Here is a 23756-nt window from a genome sequence, read left to right on the forward strand (position 1 = left end):
GCCACGGATAATGCAAGATAAACCCATTTTATTTTTTATTTTTGGTCCAACTCAATACAACACAAGGTTTGAACATGTCTGTGTCGTTTGGTTGACTGCAAAATTTTATATATAAAAAAGGAAAAGTGTGACCTGTGTTGAAAAACAAGCTGAGTATATATATAAAAAAATCTTTTGAGAGCACTTAACGTTGTCTCTTTTACTGGGAAGCATCAATGTACCATTTTGCATGAATTTTTTCATAGCAGACTCTAAAAATGAACCGGTACAAACAAGATTTCTTTTTTCTGTTTTTATTTTACTGTTCGTCCCAAAATACCTTCTCTTGGAGTCTTCACCTTTTCTCTTTTTAAGATGAAGTTGGAGCCTACCCCGCTCTACTGAAATTTGTTTTTTCGTTCTTTCTCTGTTGCGAGCAGACATTATAGACAGAAAATAGTTGCTACACGTTGGCAGTGCAGAATTTCATCATCTATCATGTACTCTCTACATTGATTGTAATAACATCTTATATTATAGGACGAAGAGAGTACAATACTACTGATCCCTTTAAATGAGCTTTTCGCAAAGCACATAGTCGATAGTTCCTTCCGAAAAAAAGGAAAAAATAGGTCAGAACTTTCATTTTTCATTCATTCCCTGTACAGCGTGGTAGTCCTTCCTAAAACATGAGCACAAGTCATGTGCCGTTTGACGGTTTTATGTGTGATGATGTCGATTGCAGCTGCTTGTTAGGTGGTCTAGCTTCTACTGCATTCACCGGTTGATGTTTATGTTACTTACCATCTAATTAAACAGTTGGCCCAGGACTGAGGTGTTTTTGTGCAAAATTTGTATAATAAGGTACGTTGACAGGGAGATAAAGCAACAATATCAGTCAGACATTCAGCCATTTAGAGGGTAACCATGCAGAAGGTCAGGACATTTTCATCAACATCCATCATGGTCATCTGATGATCTGGAAAAGGGAGTACATATGATGATCAGCGGAAGGCAACACCTGCAAGCACATCTTCTGCTACATATGTAACTTGCGACAATCATGTCGGCTGCTCAGTCCTTCACAAGGCTCGATTATTATGCAGACACCACTACATTTACATGGCTGTTCTGAACCTGATGAGAATCAAGTGTGAACAGCCCGAAAGCAAAAGGCTAAGGGGGTATACAGAAACACGTCAACACACACCCCATACATCAGATTATCGGAAGTAGACCTATTAGCATATACACATACAGCTCTTGCAGACGACTGAAGAAACAAAAAAAGTAGGAGTGCCGTTCTTGCAAGGGAAGCAGACTAGCGGACGAAACTCCAGACATGGTCAGCTAGTTGGGTGAATTATGGGCATGTTAGGTTTTGCCCTTGGTCTTTTTTCTTGATTTCAGGTCAATAACAATGACACTAATGTTGTCCCCGCTCCCTTTCGACAGCGCTAGCCTCACGAGACAATCAGCAGCTGCTTTTGCAGCAGGGTTCATAGTGGGTTCGCTGCCTCCATCAGAATTCGCACCGTCGTTATTATTCTTGTACCACAGAAGGATCTGTCGCCGGGCAACTTTGCATGCGTCCTCATTTGACATGACATCCCAGAGACCATCGCTTGCTAGAATGAGGCAGTCGTCATCTTTTGCCCGAGCAACAATGCTGACTTCTGGCTTTGGAATCAGAAATGGTTTCAGGTATCGGTCACCTGCAAGTAGATAGGATTGGCCATTTCCACTGTAAGTTAATATGCCATAAGAAGCTTCTGATTGATGCTACCCATGCACGGAGTAATTGCTGGTTTAACTGCTTATGTCAATTAAATTTCATATATAACAGAAAGAACAGAGTTTTGTCCCAAGTTTTAAAAATAAAAGCATTCAGACAGTAGCAGCTATAACAAGTGCAACTAATATCCAGTATTACTATTACCCATGGTGGCACATTCACAACTACCAGAGCCAGTTGCACGAATAGTAGCATAAGTATACAGGGTACCTTTGTTCATTCAATAAGGGGGACTTTTTACTTTTGCCTCCTTAAGTACATCAGTATCCTAATCCAAATACTTTGACAGGATCATATTTAAGTTCACTGACAACTTTGTCCCCATCCCCAAATTTTTCCAGGAATGGAACCACAACATAATCGAGGAACACAGACTAAACCTAAAACATGACTTTTGTCCGATGAAAACATGCTGTTGGCAGCAGTTGCAAGTCGCCAGTATATGAAACAGAGCATTACCTTAGGGTTATAATTTACTGCCTGAAATGAGCTAATGTAATAGTGTGACAGCATGTGATCTCGTAAATTGGAACAGCATCTGGAAGAAACATCTGACCTCATAATAAAATGCATATGCATGCCAACATAATTTGTAAAGAAAAAAATATCCAACTAAGAATTATGATGGAAATTGTGACACAAATTCAGTTTAATGTTTGACATAATGGTCCAGTACCAAAGACTTAGGAGTATTGCAAAATATTAAGATGATGGTAACTGGCTTTTCTTCTTTTTGACAATACGAGGATTGATGGTTTGATATAGGCTCCTACTGGTTCAGGTATCATCACTTACTGACATCCCAAACATATGCAGAAATATGCCGATATGGCCATAGACCTACAACTATCTCCTACTATGGATATTTGGCTGAACCAAATAAATTAATGCCATATATGCTGAACAGTTTTACAACATGTCCTTGTACAAGCTTACTTTTTGTGACACTTTTTTTTGTCCTAAGTTCCTAGCTTACAGAGAGATGCATCCTGGAGTTACTAAAGTGCATTGTTCTAGAGCTCATGATAATAAATTAATAATAGTCATGTTGGGACTCGTGGTCAAAAAGTAACAAAAACATCTTAAGACCTTAATTGCATTCCAAAATGGCTTTACAGCTTGCTTGACATCATCAATAATTTTGCCCAGATAATAAGCTTGGGCGTGCAAAACCAGAAAACTTACCGATTGACCGTGACATTGCGAGAATACCAGAGACACGATAACCATTCCAGTCAATGACCTTCCCACCAGCGGCCTCAATCCTGGCACGCTCATCTTTCCTATCAGGCTAGAACACGCAAGCATAATCAGATACAATTTGCCTCAACTTATAAACTTAGCTGAACAGTAAAGTCCAGTACGTACTTTGTGATCGACGGACAGAGCAATCGGCTCCTTCCCACGGCAGAGCACCACGCGTGAATCTCCACAATTTGCAGTTATGACATGAGAAGAGCAGACAATGGCAACAACGGCGGTGGAACCGACGTTATCAGCAGCAATAGGCTCCGGACGGAGCTCCGTGGCGCCATTGGAAAACCTGATGGCTTTCCCCGACACCTCCTCGTCTACCTTCTGGAAACAATCACCAAAAACCTTCTCCCATGGTTCTTTCACGTCCACCTCCCCTACTTCCCCCAATTCCTCCAACCCCCTGCCAGCTTTCAGCACCTCTCTTAACACAACGTGGATCTTATCCCGGCAGTAGTTCGCGACCTGGAAAGACATGATCAAGCATGAGCAAGAGCGCCTCGCCTCAAGACTAATGTGTTTCGTCTGGGCCAGGAGTCACAAGAGAAGATAACCTCACCTCCGAGCCGCCGTGTCCATCGTACACGCCGAAGAGGTGCGCCGGAAGCCGGAGCTCCGCGGCGTCGAAGTCACCCCCGATCCCGTCCAGCTCACGGCTGCTCGCGAGCATCCGCGCCGGCAGGGCAGCGAAGCGCGGCACGGCGGCGCACGCGTCCTCCATCTCCGCGGCGCGGCCGCGCGCCGCGGCGCAGCCCCACAGCGGCACGCACTCCATAAGGTACACGCTCCTCTTAGCGCACCCGTCCCCCGCGGCACGCGCCCTGCTCCCGAGATCCGGCGGCCTCTCGATCCCGCCGGCGCATTCCGCCGAGCACCCCCCGCGCGCGGCGGTCCCCTCCCCGGCGAACACCGCAGTCGCCATCACTAGCTCACGGCAGTATCAACAGCCCCAAACCACACCAGCGCCCGCCGCACCACGCGCCTGAGCAGCCCACCGCCGTGTCAGCCAGGGAGAGCGCGAGCCGTGGCCTCCTGTGCGAGAATCAAGGGGGCAGCAATGGAGAAAGAGAGAGAGCGCGCGAGGGAAAGTAAAGAGAGAGTGGTGACGAGGAGGGTTGGTGCTGGGCCGGGGAGTACGTGTACCGGGTGGGCGCGGGGGCGTGGGAAGCTGCGAGTGGCGGACGACGGCGTTGTGTGTTCGGGGCAGGAGGAGCGGATGCGGGTGAGGGAGCAAGGCACGAGGTACAAGGAAGCGAGGTGGTGGAACGCGATTGGGCGCGCCGGGGAGAACAGGTGTCGCGTCTAGACGCTGCTGCCGCTGGGTCTGGATGGAGTCGAGTGGAGTGGACCTGATGGGTGGGTCTGTTGCTCACTCGTGATTTTGGTGTCTGCTATGCTACTTGCCTACTTGCACCGTTCCATGGCTAAGGCCATCTCCAGCGCACGACCCAAAATTATCCGAGGCTGTCAGTTTAGAGTTAAACAGACATATGAAACATCCCAACACGTGATTCTATCCGTAAAAAATGTCTTTTTCTCGTCTGGCTCGCCCCATTCTGGGCGTAAACTTGATATGTCTTTGCGTCTGAAACGGATACAAACGGACAATTTTGGGTCGTCCTCGTCGGGGGCGTGTCCTCTGCATGTGACCCCCTGGCCCGCCTGTCATTGAAACCAGAGGGGCCCGCCTGCCCACCCACTCATCCCTCTCTCTCCTCTTTTCTCTACTTTTCCCAACCATGCCGGCTCCGGGCTCTAGCACGGCAGTGCCACCACCAGCACCCGCCGGCCCCGGTACTCTCGGGGCTGCTCGGCTGACAGAGAGCACGGCGGATGGAGGTGCGGCGAGATGCGGGCACGGTGCACAGCGAGCCGAAGCGAGATGCTGCGGTGCGACGGAGACGGGGGCAAGCTGAAGGAAATATGCCCTAGAGGCAATAATAAAGTTGTTATTTATATTTCCTTATATCATGATAAATGTTCATGCTAGAATTGTATTAACCGAAAACTTAGTACATGTGTGAATACATAGACAAAACAGAGTGTCCCTAGTATGCCTCTACTTGACTAGCTCATTAATCAAAGATGGTTAAGTTTCCTGACCATAGACATGTGTTGTCATTTGATGACCGGGATCACATCATTAGAGAATGATGTGATGGACAAGACCCATCCACTAGTAGAAAAAGGGTCAAATTTTAACTCATTAATCCCGGTTTATATTTGAGCCGACACTAATATGACCAATAGTGCCGGTTCCAACGGCTAGGCGGGCGGCGCTCATTAGTACCGGTTCATGGCGAACCTTTAGTACCGGTTCGTGCCACGAACCGGTACTAAAGAGGTGGTGGCCTTTAGTACGGGTTGGTGGCTCCAACCCGTACTAAAGACCCCCCCTTTAGGGCGTGTTCGGGAGCCCTCTGGCTTCTGAAATCCTCGTATCCAGCCTCGGAGTCCAGTCGAACGGTTCCAATCCTGGTTATTGGGCCGAGAAGCTGGCTCTCCACTACGTGCAAAATTGACGGAGTGGCGGAGCTGGGAAAAGCTGGCTCCACGAAAACTGGGAAGCGAGAGTTGGATCAATTTACAACTGATTGCCACCGCGAAGTGACCGTAGGTACCGCTTCGAGGCAGCGCTCGTCTCCTCCCTCGAGTCGATGCACTGCTCCCCCGTTCCCCTCCACGCCCGCGACGAACCCTAGCGTGCCGCCACGACCATCCAACCGGCGCGAGAACCAGCGACCGCCCTCCCCACCACCGCGCTCGCCCTCCTCCGCCTCCCTTCTGACCGCAACTCGACCCCGCCGTCCCCGACCGGAGCTCTTCCCCGCCGTCCCCGACACGAGCTCTTCCCCGCCGCTCCGACCGGAGATCGACCCCGCCATCCCCAACCACCAGAGCACGCAGGCTGCGTCGATGAGCTTGTCCCCGACCTCCTTCTCTGTCTCCTCGAGTACCTCGTCCGTGTCTTGAAGAAAAAAAATTGAATTCATGTCACGGTAGCCCACGTATGCCCAGGCCAAAGAGAAAGGAGGCCTGCTAAAATGGGCCGAATAAGCACTTTCTGGCCTTTTGGCCTCGTCGATCGCTGGCTGCGAGAAGCTGCCGCACCGAACAGATCGGTAGCTCCAGGAGTTTACGTGAGAAGCTGGCGGCTGGATCTGGGCCACGGATTTGAGGATTTTGCAGCCGTGGGCAACTACCGAACACGCCCTTAGTACCGGTTGGAGCCACCAACCAGTACTAAAGGTGGTGGCCTTTAGTACGGGTTGGTGGCTCCAACCGGTACTAAAGACCCCCCCCCCTTTAGTACCGGTTGGAGCCACCAACCAGTACTAAAGATGGTGCGCTGCCACCCGCAGTGCATAATGTTTAGTCCCACCTTGCTAGTTGAGAGGAGCTTGCACCGGTTTATAAGCCCCGCCGCGGCTACCGTGTCGAGCTCCTGTCTAAACAGGCCTTTGTGGGCCTATTGCAAGTCTTCTGCCCTGTGGGGCCTACTGGGCCGTACAGGCCTGCATCCTGGCCCAACTAGAGGTTGGGTTTCTAGTCATATGCAGGCCGTGTCGGCCCAGTAGGCGGGTTGTTTTTACTTTATTTCAAAAAAACCCGGTACTAAAGGTCCCTCAGACCACGGCGCGCCTCGTGCCACGTGGTGGGCCTTTGGTCCCGGTTCATGTTGAATCGGGACTAAAGGGGGGGACCTTTAGTCCCCACTCTTTAGTGCCGGTTCCAGAACCGGTACTAAAGGTCCTTACGAACCGGTACTAAAAGTCGTTTTTCTACTAGTGATCCGTTAGCTTAGCATAATGATCGTTAAGTTTTATTGCTATTGCTTTCTTCATAACTTATACATATCCCTCTCACTATGCGATTATGCAACTCCCGAATATCGGAGGAACACCTTGTGTGCTATCAAACGTCACAACGTAATTGGGTGATCATAAAGGTGCTCTACAGGTGTCTCCGAAGGTATTTGTTGGGTTGGCATACATCAAGATTAGGATTTGTCACTCCGAGTATCGGAGAGGTATATCTGGGCCCTCTCGGTAATGCACATCACTATAAGCCTTGCAAGCAATGTAACTAATGAGTTAGTTGCGGGATGATGCATTACGGAACGAGTAAAGAGACTTGCCGGTAACGAGATTGAACTAGGTATGATGATACCGATGATTGAATCTCGGGCAAGTAACATACCAATGACAAAGGGAATAACGTATGTTGTTATTGCGGTTTGACCGATAAAGATCTTCGTAGAATATGTAGGAACCAATATGAGCATCCAGGTTCCGCTATTGGTTATTGACCGGAGATGTGTCTCGGTCATGTCTACATAGTTCTCGAACCCGTAGGGTCCGCACGCTTAACGTTTGATGACGATTTGTATTATGAGTTATGTGTTTTGGTGACCAAAGTTTGTTCGGAGTCCCGAATGAGATCATGGACATGATGAGGAGTCACGAAATGGTTGAGAGGTAAAGATTCATATATTGGAAGGTAGTATTCGGACATCGGAATGTTTCCGAGTGATTCGGGTATTTTACCGGAGTACCGAGGGGTTACCAGAACCCCCTGGGGAAAGATATGTTGGGGAGCGCAGTAATTTCAAAAAAAATCCTACGCACACGCAAGATCCGTCTAGGTGATGCATAGCAATGAGAGGGGAGAGTATGTCTACGTACCCTCATAGACCGTAAGCGGAAGCGTTATGACAACGCGGTTGATGTAGTTGTACGTCTTCACGATCCGAACGATCCTAGCACCGAAGGTACGGCACCTCTGCGATCTGCACACGTTCAGCTCGGTGGCGTTCCACGAACTCTTGATCCAACTGAGTGTCGGGGCAGAGCTTCGTCGGCACGATGGCGTGATGACGGTGATGATGAAGTTATCGACGCAGGGCTTCGCCTAAGCACTACAACGATATGACCGAGGTGAAAATCTGTGGAGGGGGGCACCGCACACGGCTAAGATATCAACTTGTGTGTCTATGGGGTGCCCCCTCCCCCGTATATAAAGGAGTGGAAGAGGGGGAGGGTCGGCCCCTTTATGGCGCGCCCAAGGGGAGTCCTACTCCCACCGGGAGTAGGATTCCCCCGCTTACCTAGTTGGATTAGGAGAGGAATGAAGGGGGAGAGAGGGGGAAGGAAAGGGGGGGCACCCAATTCGGATTGGGCTTGGGGGGGGGGGGGCGAGCCCCCTCCTAGGCTCCCTTCTCCTCTCTCCCACTATGACCCAATAAGGCACGTATACTTTCCCGGGGGTTTCGGTAACCTCCCAGTACTCCGGTATATGCCCGAACTAACTCGGAACCATTCCGATGTCCAAACATAGGCTTCCAATATATCGATCTTTATGTCTCGACCATTCAGAGACTCCTCGTCATGTCCGTGATCATATCCGGGACTCCGAACTACCTTCGGTACATCAAAACACATAAACTCATAATACCGATCGTCACCGAATGTTAAGCGTACGGACCCTACGGGTTCGAGAACTATGTAGACATGACCGAGACTCATCTCCGGTCAATAACCAATAGCGGAACCTAGATGCTCATATTGGTTCCTACATATTCTACGAAGATCTTTATCGGTTAAACCGCATAACAACATACGTTGTTCCCTTTGTCATCGGTATGTTACTTGCCTGAGATTCAATCATCGGTATCCCAATGCCTAGTTCAATATCGTTACCGGCAAGTCTCTTTACTCGTTCCGTAATGCTACATCCCGTAACTAACACATTAGATACATTGCTTGCAAGGCTTATAGTGATGTACATTACCGAGAGGGCCCAGAGATACCTCTCCAAAACACGGAGTGACAAATCCTAATCTCGATCTATGCCAACTCAACAAACACCATCAGAGACACCTGTAGAGCATCTTTATAGTCACCCAGTTAGGTTGTGACGTTTGATAGCACACTAAGTGTTCCTTCGGTATTCGGGAGTTGCATAATCTCATAGTCATAGGAACATGTATAAGTTATGGAGAAAGCAGTAGCAGTAAACTAAACGATCATCGTGCTAAGCTAACGGATGTGTCAAGTCAATCATATCATTCTCTAATGATGTGATCCCGTTAATCAAATGAAAACTCATGTCTATGGTTAGGAAACATAACCATCTTTGATTAACGAGCTAGTCAAGTAGAGGCATACTAGTGACTTTCTTTGTCTATGTATTCACACATGTACTAAGTTTCCGGTTAATACAATTCTAGCATGAAAAATAAACATTTATCATGATATAAGGAAATATAAATGATAACTTTATTATTGCCTCTAGGGCATATTTCCTTCAAGATATGGGCCATATGGGCCATAGGAGGCAGGCTAACCAGCCCACAAGGGGCTGGTGCGCCCCCCAGAAGGGAGGAGGCCGAATTGGTTTAGGGAAGGGGGCGCCACCCCCTTTCCTTCGCCTACTCCCTCTCCTTCCCCCTTTCCACCTCCAAGAGAAGGAAAAGAAGGGGGGCGAATCCTACTAGGACTAGGAGTCCTAGTAGGACTCCCCCCTTGGCGCGCCCCTCCTGGCCGGCTGCCTCCTCCTCCCATCCCTTATATATGGGGGCGGGGGCACCCCAAAGGCACATCAATTGTTCTCTTAGCCGTGTGCGGTGCCCCCTCCATAGTTTACTCCTCCGGTCATAGCGTCGTAGTGCTTAGGCGACGCCCTGCATGGATCACATCACCATCACCGTCACCACGCCGCCGTGCTCACGGAACTCTCCCTCGACCCTCTGCTGGATCAAGAGTTAGAGGGACGTCATCAAGCTGAACGTGTGCTGAACTCGGAGGTGCCGTACGTTTGGTACTAGATCGGTTGGATCATGAAAACGTTCGACTGCATCAACCGCGTTAACCTAACGCTTCTGCTTTCGGTCTATGAGGGTACGTGGACACACTCTCCCTCTCTCGTTGCTATGCATCTCCTAGATAGATCTTGCGTGATCGTAGGAAATGTTTTGAAATTGCATGCTACATTCCGCAACAGTGGCATCTGAGCCAGGTCTATGCGTAGATGATATGCACGAGTAGAACACAAAGAGTTGTGGGCGATAATAGTCATACTGCTTACCACAAACGTCTTATTTTGATTCGGCGGTATTGTTGGATGAAGCGGCCCAGACCAACATTACATGACCACGTTCATGAGGTCGGTTCTACCGACGTGCTTTTGCACACAGGTGGCTGGCGGGTGTCTGTTTCTCCAACTTTAGTTGAATCGAATTTGACTACGTCCGGTCCTTGTTGAAGGTTAAAACAACACACTTGACGAAAAATCGTTGTGGTTTTGATGCATAGGTAAGGACGGTTCTTGCTAGAAGCCCATAGCAGCCACGTAACACTTGCAACAACAAAGTAGAGGACGTCTAACTTGTTTTTGCAGGGCATGTTGTGATGTGATATGGTCAAGACATGATGATATGTAAATTGTTGTATGAGATGATCATGTTTTGTAAAAGTTATCGGTAACTGGCAGGAGCCTTATGGTTGTCGCTTTATTGTATGAAATGCAATCGCCATGTAATTGCTTTACTTTATCACTAAGCGGTAGCGATAGTCGTAGAAGCAATAGTTGGCGAGACGACAACGACGCTACGATGGAGATCAAGGTGTCAAGCCGGTGATGATGGAGATCATGATGGTGCTTTGGAGATGGAGATCAAAGGCACAAGATGATGATGGCCATATCATGTCACATATTTTGATTGCATGTGATGTTTATCTTTTATGCATCTTATTTTGCTTAGTACGGTGGTAGCATTATAAGATGATCCCTCACTAAATTTCAAGGTATAAGTGTTCTCCCTGAGTATGCACCATTGCTACAGTTCGTCGTGCCGAGACACCACGTGATGATCGGGTGTGATAAGCTCTATGTTCACATACAACTGGTGCAAGCCAGTTTTGCACGTGCAGAATACTCGGGTTAAACTTCACGAGCCTAGCATATGCAGATATGGCCTCGAAACACTAAGACCGAAAGGTCGAACATGAATCATATAGTAGATATGATCAACATAGAGATGTTCACCATTGAAAACTACTCAATCTCACATGATGATCAGACATGATTTAGTTGATATGGATCACGTGATCATTTAGATGACTAGAGGGATGTCTATCTAAGTGGGAGTTCTTAAGTAATATGATTAATTGAACTTTAATTTATCATGAACTTAGTCCTGATAATTTTTGCATATCTATGTTGTTGTAGATCAATGACTCGTGCTACTGTTCCCTTGAATTTTAATGCATTCCTAGAGAAAGCTAAGTTGAAAGATGATGGTAGCAACTACATGGACTGGGTCTGTAACTTGAGGATTATCCTCATTGCTGACAGAATAATTACATCATGGAAGCACCGCTAGGTGCAAGACCCGCTGCAAGAGCTACTCCGAACGTTATGAACGTCTAGCAGACTAAAGCTGATGGACTTCAAAGACGTTTTTGAACGTCATGGAGCATATGAGATGTTCTTGGAGTTGAAGTTAATATTTCAAGCAAATGCCTGAGTTGAGAGATATGAAGTCTCCAACAAGTTCTATAGCTGCAAAATGGAGGAGAACAGTTATGTTAGTGAACACATACTCAAAATGTCTGGGTACCATAACCACTGAACTCAGCTGGGAATTAATCTTCCTGATGATAGTGTCATTGACAGAGTTCTTCAATCACTGCCACCAAGCTATAAAGGCTTCGTGATGAACTATAACATGCAAGGGATGGAAAAGACAGTCCCTGAGCTCTTCGCAATGCTTAACTACGGAGGTAGAAATCAAGAAGGAGCATCAAGTGTTGATGGTTAACAAGACCACTAGTTTCAAGAAAAAGGGCAAAGGGAAGAAGGAGAACTTCAAGAAGAATAGCAAACAAATTGTTGCTCCCGGGAAGAAGCCCAAGTCTGGACCTAAGCCTGAAACTGAGTGCTTCTACTGCAAAGGGACTGGTCACTGGAAGCGGAATTGCCCCAAGTATTTCGCGGATAAGAAGGATGGCAAAGTGAAAGGTATATTTGATATACATGTTATTGATGTGTAGCTTACTAATGCTCGTAGTAGTGCCCGGGTATTTGATACTAGTTCTGTTGCTCATATTTGCAACTCGAAGTAGGGGCTACGGATTAAACGAAGATTGACTAAGGACGAGGTGACGATGCGCGTTAGGAAATGGTTCCAAGGTTGATGTCATCGCTGATACGTCTCCAACGTATCTATAATTTTTTATTGTTCCATGCTATTTTATTATCAATCTTGGATGTTTTATAATCATTTTATAGTCATTTTATATCATTTTGTGGTACTAACCTATTGACATAGTGCCAGTTGCTATTTTCCCCATGTTTTTACATCGCAGAAAATCAATATCAAACGGAGTCCAAATTCCATGAAACTTTACAAAGATTTTTTATGGGCCAGAAGGAAGGCAATGGGCCCTAATTACACCTGGGGGGTGCCCCGAAAGGGGAACAACCCACCAGGGCGCGCCAGGAGGCCCAGGCGCGCCCTGGTGGGTTGTGCCCACCTTGGGTGCCCCTCGGACCACCTCTTTGCTCTATAAATACCCCAAAAATACCAGAACCCTAGGGGAGTCGGCGGAATATTCATCCAGCCACCGCAGAGTCCAGAACCACCAGATCCAATCTAGACACCATCTCGGATGGGGTTCACCACCTCCATTGGTGCCTATCCGATGATGCGTGAGTAGTTCTTTGTAGACCTTCGGGTCCGTAGTTAGTAGCTAGATGGCTTCATCTCTCTCTCTCTCTTGATTCTCAATGCAATGATCTCTTGGAGATCCATATGATGTAACTCTTTTGCGGTGTGTTTGTTGGGATCGATGAACTTCGAGTTTATGATCAGATCTATGTTTTTATATCCATGAAAGTATTTGAGTTTCTTTGATCTCTTTTATGCATGATCTCTTATAGCCTCATATTTCTTCTCTGATATTTGGGTTTTGTTTGGCCAACTTGATCTATTTATCTTGCAATGGGAAGAGGTGCCCGGTAGTGGGTTCGATCTTACAGTGCTTGATCCCAGTGACAGAAAGGGAACCGACATGTATGTATCGTTGCTACTAAGGATAAAAAGACGAGATCTATATCTACCGCCACATAGATAAACGGATCTTGTCTACATCATGTCATCGTTCTTATTGCATTACTCTGTTTTTCCATGAACTTAATACACTAGATGCATGCTGGATAGCGGTCAATGTGTGGAATAATAGTAGTAGATGCAGGCAGGAGTCGGTCTACTAATCTTGGACGTGATGCCTATGTAATGATCATTGCCTGGATATTGTCATAATTATTTGAAGTTCTATCAATTGCCCAACAGTAATTTGTTTACCCACCATTTGCTATTTTTCTTAAGAGAAGCCACTAGTGAAACCTACGCCCCCCGGGTCTTCTTTCTCATGTATTTGCCTTGCGATCTACTTTCCCTTTGCATTTTTATTCAGATCTATTAAACCAAAAATCCAAAAATACCTTGCTGCAATTTATTTTATTTGGCGTTCGATCTATTGATATTTACAACTTTATCTCCCGTCACTCGCCGTTTCTGGCGCCGTTACCAGAAAGGGATTGAAAACCCCTTTAACACGTTGGGTTGCGAGGTGTTGTTATTTGTGTGCAGGGGCTGTTTACGTTGTGTTGCTTGGTTCTCCTACTGGTTCGATAACCTTGGTTTCATAACTGAGGGAAATACCTACCGTCGCTGTGCTACATCATCCCTCCCTCTCCAGGGAAATATCGACGTAGTTCCAGCTACCATCAAGGAGAATTTCTGGCGCCGTTGCCGGGGAGGATCTTCAACTTATACCAAGTTCCTAATCACAAATCTCATCTCCTCGCAATTTATATTATTTTCCATTTGCCTCTCATTTTCCTCTCCCCCACTTCACAAAAAATTGCCGTTTTATTCGCCCCTCTTGTTCCGTTCGCCGTTTTCTCGTCGGATCTATCCTTTGCTTGCAATCATGAGTGATTTCGGAATGGCACCAACAGTTGATGGCCTGACTCCTAAGATTGGATGTACATGCAATCTGGATGCTAAAACTTTTATCCTGGGGCAAGGGAACGTTATGGGAAAAGAACGTATCCAAGAATTCTTCAACTGTGTTGGAAATTTGAGTCTGGATGATGCTCCTATACTTAAAACTACTAGATCTTATGCGGATGCTATTTCAACACTAGTTCTGAAACTTGAAAGCAAATTTATCCGCACTCATCCTACTTTGCAAAGATTGTTTTTTGAGCTTCCCGAAATAAAGAATCCTAGAGCCAAAAAGCTAGCCACTCTCGTTCTCATGAACGAGTTTGACTACATAATTCGGGAAGATAGGGAAATCTTTGATTTTTATGGTATGAATCATGAAAAATGTATGATAGACGAAATTCTTTACAATAGTGACTATGCACTAAGGCATTTTCTTGGGGATAATAAGATCTTTGATGAGAATCTTAAAAAGGAGGTCCCCGTTCTAGATATAATCCAACAAAGTTTTTAATAATGTTAATCAACACTACTCTTGGATTGTAGCGGGAAATCAAAGGAGTTATGATGAAAATCAACTAAGGAATGCTAAAGTTTCTATGGATAATATGTTTTATGTTGTGTTTACAAAACCTTCTAATAAAAATACCCCAAGAAAATTAAGAAGAACAAGGATGACAAAACTTAGATCCTTGCCTTATGCCTAGCTAAGGGCGTAAAACTATAGCGCTTGTTGGGAGGCAACTTGATACGTCCATTTTGCATCATGCTTTTATATCAATATTTATTGCATTATGGGCTGTTATTACACATTATGTCACAGTACTTATGCCTATTCTCTCTTATTTTACAAGGTTTACATAAAGAGGGAGAATGCCGACAGATGGGATTTTGGGCTGGAAAAGGAGGAAATATTAGAGACCTATTCTACACAACTCCAAAAGTCCTGAAACTTCACAGAAGATGTTTTCCAAATATATAAAATATATTGAGAGCAAGAACTTCACCAGGGCGGCCACACCCTGCCCACGAGGGTGGGGGGCGCGCCCCCTACCTCGTGGGCCCCCTAGTGGCCTCCGGTGGCCATCTTCTGCTATATGGAGTCTTTCCATGGGAAAAAATCACAAGCCATCTTCTCGGACGAAACTCCGCCACCACGAGGCGGAACCTTGGCGGAACCAATCTAGGGCTCTGGCGGAGCTATTCTGCCGGGGAAACTTCCCTCCCGGAGGGGGAAATCATCGCCATCGTCATCACCAACGCTCCTCTCATCGGGAGAGGGCAATCTCCATCAACATCTTCATCAGCACCATCTCATCTCAAAACCCTAGTTCATCTCTTGTATCCAATTCTTGTCTCCAAGTCCGGGATTGGTGCTAGTAGGTTGCTAGTAGTGTTAATTACTCCTTGTAGTTAATGCTAGTTGGTTTAATTGATGGAAGATCATATGTTCAGATCCTATATGCATATTAATACCCCTCTGATTATGAACATGTTTATGCTTCGTGAGTAGTTACTTTTGTTCCCGAGGACATGGGAGAAGTCTTGCTATTAGTAGTCATGTGAATTTGGTATTCGTTCGATATTTTGATGAGATGTATGTTGTCTCTCCTCTAGTGGTGTTATGTGAACATCGACTACATGACACTTCTCCATTATTTGGGCCTAGAGGAAGGCATTGGGAAGTAATAAGTAGATAATGGGTTGCTAGAGTGACAGAAGCTTAAACCCTAGTTTATGCGTTGCTTCGTAAGGGGCTGATTTGGATCCATATGTTTCATGCTGTGGTTAGGTTTACCTTAATACTTTTGTTGTAGTTGCGGATGCTTGCAATAGAGGTTAATAATAAGTGGGATGCTTGTCCAAGTAAGTACAGCACCCAAGCACCGGTCCACCCACATACCAAATTATCAAAGTACTGAACGCGAATCATATGAACATGATGAAAACTAGCTTGACGATATTCCCATGTGTCCTCGGGAGCGCTTTACATCATATAAGAGTTTGTCCAGGCTTGTCCTTTGCTACAAAAAGGATTGGGCCACCTTGCTGCACCTTATTTACTTTTGTTACTTGTTGCTCGTTACAAATTATCTTATCACAAAACTATTTGTTACCACTTATTTCAGTACTTGCAGAGAATACCTTGCTGGAAACCGCTTATCATTTCCTTCTGCTCCTCGTTGGGTTTGACACTCTTACTTATCGAAAGGACTACGATAGATCCCCTATAATTGTGGGTCATCACAACCCAATGAATAAAATTTATTTTTTCTTTTTCTTTCTGTTCTTGAGTGTTAGCACAATTATGCTACTGTTATGATTGTATTTTTCTTGTTTTAATTAGTGTTTGTGCCAAGTAAAGCCTTTAGGATCTTCTTGGGCAATAGTTGTTTCATCTTGCTGAAAAAGCAGAAACTTTTACGCTCATGAAATTGATTTTTATTTTTTACCAGAGAGCGATAAAATACCCATTCCAATTGCAGTAGATCAATATACAAATGTCTCAGGTCGTCCTAGTTTTTCAGAGTTTTTTGAGTTACAGAAGTATTCAAAATAGTCAGATTGCTATAGACTATTCTGTTTTGACAGATTCTGTTTTCTTCCTGTTGTGTGCTTATTTTGATGGCTCTATGGTTTTCTTTGATGAGTTTTTGCCATAGAAAAGTTGGAATATAGTAGATATAATACAAAAAAATATGAATTGGTTTGATACATCACTTATAGTAGTGGTTTATTATTCTTATACTGACGGATCTCATGAAAGCTTTGTTGAGTTTTGTGTGATTGAAGTTTTCAAGTTTTGGGTTATCTTACGATGGATGAAGGAAGGATGTAAGAGCCTAAGCTTGGGGATGCCCCGGCATCCCAAGCTATTAAGAATGAGCAACCAACTAAGCTTGGGGATGCCCCCGAGTGGCATCCCCTCTTTCTTCCAACAACTATCGGTATTTTACTCGAGACTATATTTGTATTCGTCACATGATATGTGTTTTGCTTGGAGCGTCTTGTATGATATGTGTTTTTGCTTGTTTTATTTTGTGTTTTAAGTCATCAATCCTTGCTAGAAACACCTATTTGAGAGAGCCAAAATTATGTCATGACTTGTTAGAATTGCTCTCTATGCTTTACTTAAATCTTTTATGAGCTAGGACTTGCTCTAGTGCTTCACTTATATCTTTTTGAGCACGGTATGCTTAGTATTTTTGAAGAAATGCTCTCTTGCTTCACTTAGATTTATTTGAGAGTTAATAAAATTTTGAAGAAATTTTCTCTTGCTTCACTTAAATTATTTTGAGAGAAATAAAATTTGTTATGCTCATGATCTTCACTTATATTTGTTCGAGCTTATGAAAAGCAACACATGAAAATTAGTGCCAAAGTGATAGATATCCAAGAAGGATAAAGAAAAAGAAAATGTCATGAAGATCATTGGACAAAATAAACTTGATTCTTAGTAATAGTTTTGAGATATGATGATGTGATATGTGTGTCATCTTGATGAGTAATTATGCTCTAGTAAGAATATTGGTGTTAAGATTTGTGATTCCCTATGCATGCACGAAAGTCAATAATCATGCAATGAAAATTATATCCTACTTGTGATGCATTATTCGGTGTTAATTATGCTTCATGCTTGCTTATGAGATTATTCGTTTCTTGGTTGGTCGCTTCTCAATCTTTTTGCTAGCCTTCATTTTGCGCTAAGTATGACCTCTACTTGTGCATCCAAAATCCTTTAAACCAGTTTTGCCACATGAGTCCACTATATCTACCTATATGCGGTATTCTTTTGCCGTTTTAAGAAAATTTGCATGTGCCATCTCTAATTTTCAAAATAAACTTCTCTTTTGTGTGTTTGTTTCGCTCGCGGAGCGGTGAGGGGTGGCTAATATTTTCCATGCTAGATGTGTTATTCTCAAGATGAGTGTTTATCCACTTGTCATTGCACGAGAGTAAGGCAAAGGTATTAGGGATGCCCAGTACCGAAATGCAAAAACAAATGAATTTACTTTATGTTGTCAAATAATAAATTCCTTGGAAAGTATTGGTATGGAGGGCACCCGTGGATACGGTTAGCCATGGAAAGTGAAAGTTATGGTGGAAAAAGGAATACAATTTATTTTCTGTTTGCGAACCGCCTATGATATATCTAATCATGGAAAGTATTGGGAACTCTGATACGTCTCCAACGTATCTATAATTTTTGATTGTTCCATGCTATTATATTATCAACCTTGGATGTTTTATATGCATTTATATGCTATTTTATATGATTTTTGGGACTAACCTATTTACCTAGAGCCCAGTGCCAGTTTCTGTTTTTCCTTGTTTTTGAGTTTTACAGAAAAGGAATACCAAACGGAGTCCAATTGACGTGCCAATTTTTGACGATTCTTTATGTACCAAAAGAAGGCCCCGGAGTAAAAGAGTTGGGCCAGAAGATTCCCAAGCCGTCCACGAGGTAGGAGGGCGAGCCCAGGGGGGTAGGGCGCCCCCACCCTCGTGGACGACTCGGAGACCCCCTTGACATGAGACCGATGCCAAAAATTCCTATAAATACAGAAACCTCCAGAAAATAATCTAGATCGGGAGTTCCGCCGCCAGAAGCCTCCCTGGCCACCGAAAACCAATCTAGACCCATTCCGGCACCGTGTCGGAGGGGGGAATCCCTCTCCGGTGGCCATCTTCATCATCCCGGCGCTCTCCATGATGAGGAGGGAGTAGTTCACCCTCGGGGCTGAGGGTATGTACCAGTAGCTATGTATTTGATCTCTCTCTCTCTCTTGTGTTCTTGAGTCGACACGATCTTGATGTATCGCGAGCTTGGCTATTATAGTTGGATCTTATGATGTTTCTCCCCTTCTACTCTCTTGTGATGAATTGAGTTTTCCCTTTGAAGTTATCTTATCGGATTGAGTCTTTAAGGGTTTGAGAACACTTGATGTATGTCTTGCATGTGCTTATCTGTGGTGAAAATGGGATATCATGTGATCCACTTGATGTATGTTTTGGTGATCAACTTGCGAGTTCCGTGACCTTGTGAACTTATGCATAGGGGTTGGCACACATTTTCGTCTTGAATCTCCGGTAGAAACTTTGGGGCACTCTTTGAAGTTCTTTGTGTTGGTTGAATAGATGAATACGAGATTGTGTGATGCATATCATATAATCATACCCACGGATACTTGAGGTGACATTGGAGTATCTAGGTGACATTATGGTTTTGGTTGATTTGTGCCTTAAGGTGTTATTCTAGTACGAACTCTAGGATAGATTGAACGGAAAGAATAGCTTTATGTTATTTTACTACGGACTCTTGAATAGATCGATCAGAAAGAATAACTTTGAGGTGGTTCCGTACCCTACAATAATCTCTTCGTTTGTTCTCCACTATTAGTGACTTTGGAGTGACTCTTTGTTGCATGATGAGGGATTGTTATATGATCCAATTATGTTATTATTGTTGAGAGAACTTGCACTAGTGAAAGTATGAACCTTAGGCCTTGTTTCAACGCATTGCAATACCATTTTCGCTCACTTTTATCATTAGTTACCTTGCTGTTTTTATAATTTCAGATTACAAAAACCTTTATCTACCATCCATATTGCACTTGTATCACCATCTCTTTGCCGAACTAGTGCACCTATGCAATTTACCATTGTATTGGGTGTGTTGGGGACACAAGAGACTCTTTGTTATTTGGTTGCAGGGTTGTTTGAGAGAGACCATCTTCATCCTACGCCTCCCACGAATTGATAAACCTTAGGTCATCCACTTGAGGGAAATTTGCTACTGTTCTACAAACCTCTACACTTGGAGGACCAACAACGTCTACAAGAAGAATGTTGTGTAGTAGACATCAAACTCTAAGTCGTTTTTGTTGGTGGGATGGATACACCTCCCAAAATGTTTTTATCTCAAATTTTTTGCTTTGAGATCTAGCACCTCTACAAATCCCTACTTCCCTCTGCGAAGGGACTTTATTTTACTTTATGCAATTTCTATTTTTAAATTTGAGTCTCCATCTTCTCTCATAAAAACACCAACTAGGAGGCAATATGATCGTGCTCAAGTATTGGGTGTAGTTAATATTCGAGTGTGTTTCATGAATGGATCAATGCTTGAGCATGATGGGCTAGGGATAACTTATTTTAGCATTGATATTTTGAAAGACATGGTTGCTTGTTGATATGCTTGAGTATCTAAATTATTATGTCAAAACTAGACTATTGCTTTGAATCACATAAAAGTACAAATGTCCATGCTATATAGAAAAGAATATGATATGACTTGATGAACGACACTCCACATCAAAAATTCCGTTTTTATCACTTACCTACTCGAGGATGAGTAGGAGTTAAACTTGGGGATGCTGATACGTGTCCAACGTATCTATAATTTTTGATTGTTCCATGTTGTTTTATTATCAATCCTGGATGTTTTATAATCATTTTACAGTCATTTTAAATCATTTTTTGGTACTAACCTATTGACATAGTGCCAAGTGTCAGCTGTTGTTTTTTCCATGTTTTTACATCGTAGAAAATCAATATCAAACGGAGTCCAAATGCCACGAAACTTTACGGAGATTTTTATGGGCCAGAAGGAAGGCAATGGATCCTGGTTGCACCTGGGGGTGCCCAGAAGGGGGCACAACCTACCAAGGTGCGCTAGGAGGCCTAGGCATGCCCTGGTGGGTTGTGCCCACCTCGGGTGCCCCCTAGACCACCTCTTTGCTCTATAAATACCCCCAAAATACCATAACCCTAGGGGAGTTGACGAAATATTCATCTAGCCGCCGCAGAGTCTAGAACCACCAGATCCAATCTAGACACCATCTCGGATGGGTTTCACCACCTCCATTGGTGCCTCTCCGATGATGCGTGAGTAGTTCTTTGTAGACCTTTTGGTCCGTAATTAGTAGCTAGATGGCTTCATCTCTCTCTCTCTCTTGATTCTCAATACAATGGTATCTTGGAGATCCATATGATGTAACTCGTTTGCAGGTTGTTTGTTGGGATCGATGAACTTCGAGTTTATGATCAGATCTATGTTTTATATCCATGAAAGTATTTGAGTTTATTTGATCTCTTTTATGCATGATCTCTTATAGCCTCGTATTTCTTCTTCGATATTTGGGTTTTGTTTGGCCAACTTGATCTATTTATCTTGCAATGGGAAGAGGTGCCCGGTAGTGGGTTCGATCTTACGGTGCTTGATCCCAGTAACAAAAAGGGAACCGACACGTATGTATCATTACTATTAAGGATAAAAAGACGAGATCTATATCTACCGCCATATAGATAAACAGATCTTGTCTACATCATGTCATCGTTCTTATTGCATTACTATATTTTTCCATGAACTTAATACACTAGATGCATGCTGGATAGCGGTCGATGTGTGGAGTAATAGTAGTAGATGCAGGCAGGAGTCGGTCTACTAATCTTGGACGTGATGCCTATGTAATGATCATTGCCTGGATATCGTCATAATTATTTGAAGTTCTATCAATTTCCCAATAGTAATTTGTTTACCCACTGTTTGCTATTTTTCTCGAGAGAAGCCACTAGTGAAACCTACGGCCCCGGGGTCTTCTTTCTCATATATTTGCCTTGCGATCTACCTTTCCTTTGCATTTTTATTCAGATCTATTAAACCAAAAATCCAAAAATACCTTCCTGCAATTTATTTTATTTGGCATTCAATCTATCAATATTTACAACTTTATCTCCCGTTACTCACCGTTTCTGGCGCCGTTACCCAAAAGGGATTGACAACCCCTTTAACACGTCGGGTTGCGAGGTGTTGTTATTTGTGTGCAGGGGATGTTTACGTTGTGTTGCTTGGTTCTCCAACTGGTTCAATAACCTTGGTTTCATAACTGAGGGAAATACGTACCGTCGCTATGCTACATCATCCCTCCCACTCCAGGGAAATACCGACGTAGTTCCAGCTACCATCAATCATCGTCGGCATACTACCTCTACATCTACCTTTGGGATTAGTTTTACACCTGAATAATTGTTATTTGGTGCCAGCATTGAGCATGAACATTATATCTGGATCTTGTTTGATGTGAGACGGTTATTCATTAAAATCAGAGAATAATGGTTGTTCTATTTATATGAGTAATATCTTTTATGGTCATGCACCCTTGATGAGTGGTCTATTTTTGTTGAATCTTGATCGTAGTGATACACATATTCATAATATTGAAGCCAAAATATGCAAATTTAATAATGATAGTGCAACTTATTTGTGGCATTGCCGTTTAGGTCATATTGGTGTAAAGCGCATGAAGAAACTCCATGCTGATGGGCTTTTGGAATCACTTGATTATGAATCACTTGATGCTTGTGAACCATGCCTCATGGGCAAGATGACTAATACTCCGTTCTACGGAACAATGGAGCGAGCCAGTGACTTATTGGAAATAATACATAGTGATGTATGCAGTCCGATGAGTGTTGAGACTCGCGGCGGGTATCCTTATTTTCTGACCTTCACATATGATTTGAGCAGATATGGGTATATCTACTTAATGAAACATAAGTCTGAAACATTTGAAAAGTTCAAAGAATTTCAAAGTGAAGTGGAAAATCATCGTAACTAGAAAATAAAGTTTCTACGATTTGATCATGGAGGCGAATATTTTAGTTACTAGTTTGGTCTTCATTTGAAACAATATGGAATAGTTTCGCAAGTCACACCACCTGGAACTCCACAGCGTAATTTTCGTGGAATTGTCACGGCAGATGTCCTTAGTGTCAGGACTTAATCGTGAGGCCAATGCATCTATGTGGTAGCTTGAGAGGGATTGAGCGGGACGAGAGACGCGATGTTTTACCCAGGTTCGGCCCCTCACGGTGGAGGTAAAAGCCTACATCCTGCTTCATTGATATTGATGATGATGATCACGATTACAAGAGTGCTCTATCTCGAGAGCTATTGTCTAAACCTAACTTGCCCAACTCGTGGAACTTGTGAATCTTCTCCCTCTTGGGGTGCCCTGCCCCTCCTTATATATGTTGGAGGGGCGGGTTACATGTGGAGTCCTATTAGGATTAGGACTAGTCTACCTCTAATACAAACCGGATACAAGTCCAGGTCTTAGCTCCTTGTAAGATAATGTTCCTCATGCCTTTCCTCTTAAACCGGCCCACCGTTAAACATGAACCGGCCTTCTGGGCTTTGGGCCTTGTCATCTGTCGATCCCGCACGCCGGATCACCGGTGAGTCATAATGACCAGGTGGGCTGCTTGTAAACCGCCAGGTCAGGGCGGGTCGCCAGTAACTCGCCAAGTGTCAGCGGGGTCTTCAGATAAACCGCCAAGTCCGGCCGGGTTAACTTCCGGCCGGTTTACACCGCGGGGTATATCCCCGACATTAGCCCCCAAGTTTAGCTTGGATTTATTCATGGTAAACTTATGATGCAAAATAAACACAAGAACAAATTTGACAGGTTATGCTCCGGGTTAAGAATTTTTTTAAACTGGTACCTGATCATCCTTAAGTCCTTGTTATTTCCTCCTTCTGGGAAATCCGGGCCAACATACCAGCTTCATAATCAATTTGCCGACATTGGCATGTCATCAAGAAATATTGTGAAGAATAACTCCTTTGACTCAGCTCCGCCGGTTTAAAAAATATGGGTCTGAAAATACTTATCTAATATTCAGCCGGTTTGAAGATGTAAAACTTGCCGG

The 23756-nt window shown here is 44.1% G+C and overlaps 1 protein-coding gene across 1 annotated transcript; it reads right to left on the reverse strand.

Moving 5' to 3' along the window:
- Positions 1-860: 860 nt before the first annotated feature.
- Positions 861-4339, reverse strand: LOC125544393 (protein phosphatase 2C 50-like). The gene is made up of 4 exons (XM_048708071.1): positions 3588-4339; positions 3143-3493; positions 2960-3065; positions 861-1694 (listed from the first exon to the last, which is right to left on the reverse strand). The coding sequence occupies exons 1-4, from the start codon at positions 3948-3950 to the stop codon at positions 1354-1356; spliced, it is 1161 nt and encodes a 386-aa protein (XP_048564028.1). The 5' UTR covers positions 3951-4339; the 3' UTR covers positions 861-1353.
- Positions 4340-23756: the final 19417 nt, after the last annotated feature.

Source organism: Triticum urartu, chromosome 3, assembly GCF_003073215.2.
Source record: "Triticum urartu cultivar G1812 chromosome 3, Tu2.1, whole genome shotgun sequence".
NCBI classification, from domain to species: domain Eukaryota; kingdom Viridiplantae; phylum Streptophyta; class Magnoliopsida; order Poales; family Poaceae; genus Triticum; species Triticum urartu.

Bases quoted from the DNA above. Each gene is read 5' to 3' on its own strand.
- LOC125544393 (XM_048708071.1), bottom strand. From the start codon at position 3,950: ATGGCGACTGCGGTGTTCGCCGGGGAGGGGACCGCCGCGCGCGGGGGG. The intron at 3,066-3,142 runs GTACGTACTGGA...TGCGTGTTCTAG, and splicing joins CTCTGTCCGTCGATCACAAA to CCTGATAGGAAAGATGAGCG. The intron at 1,695-2,959 runs GTAAGTTTTCTG...ATCTACTTGCAG, and splicing joins CGCAATGTCACGGTCAATCG to GTGACCGATACCTGAAACCA.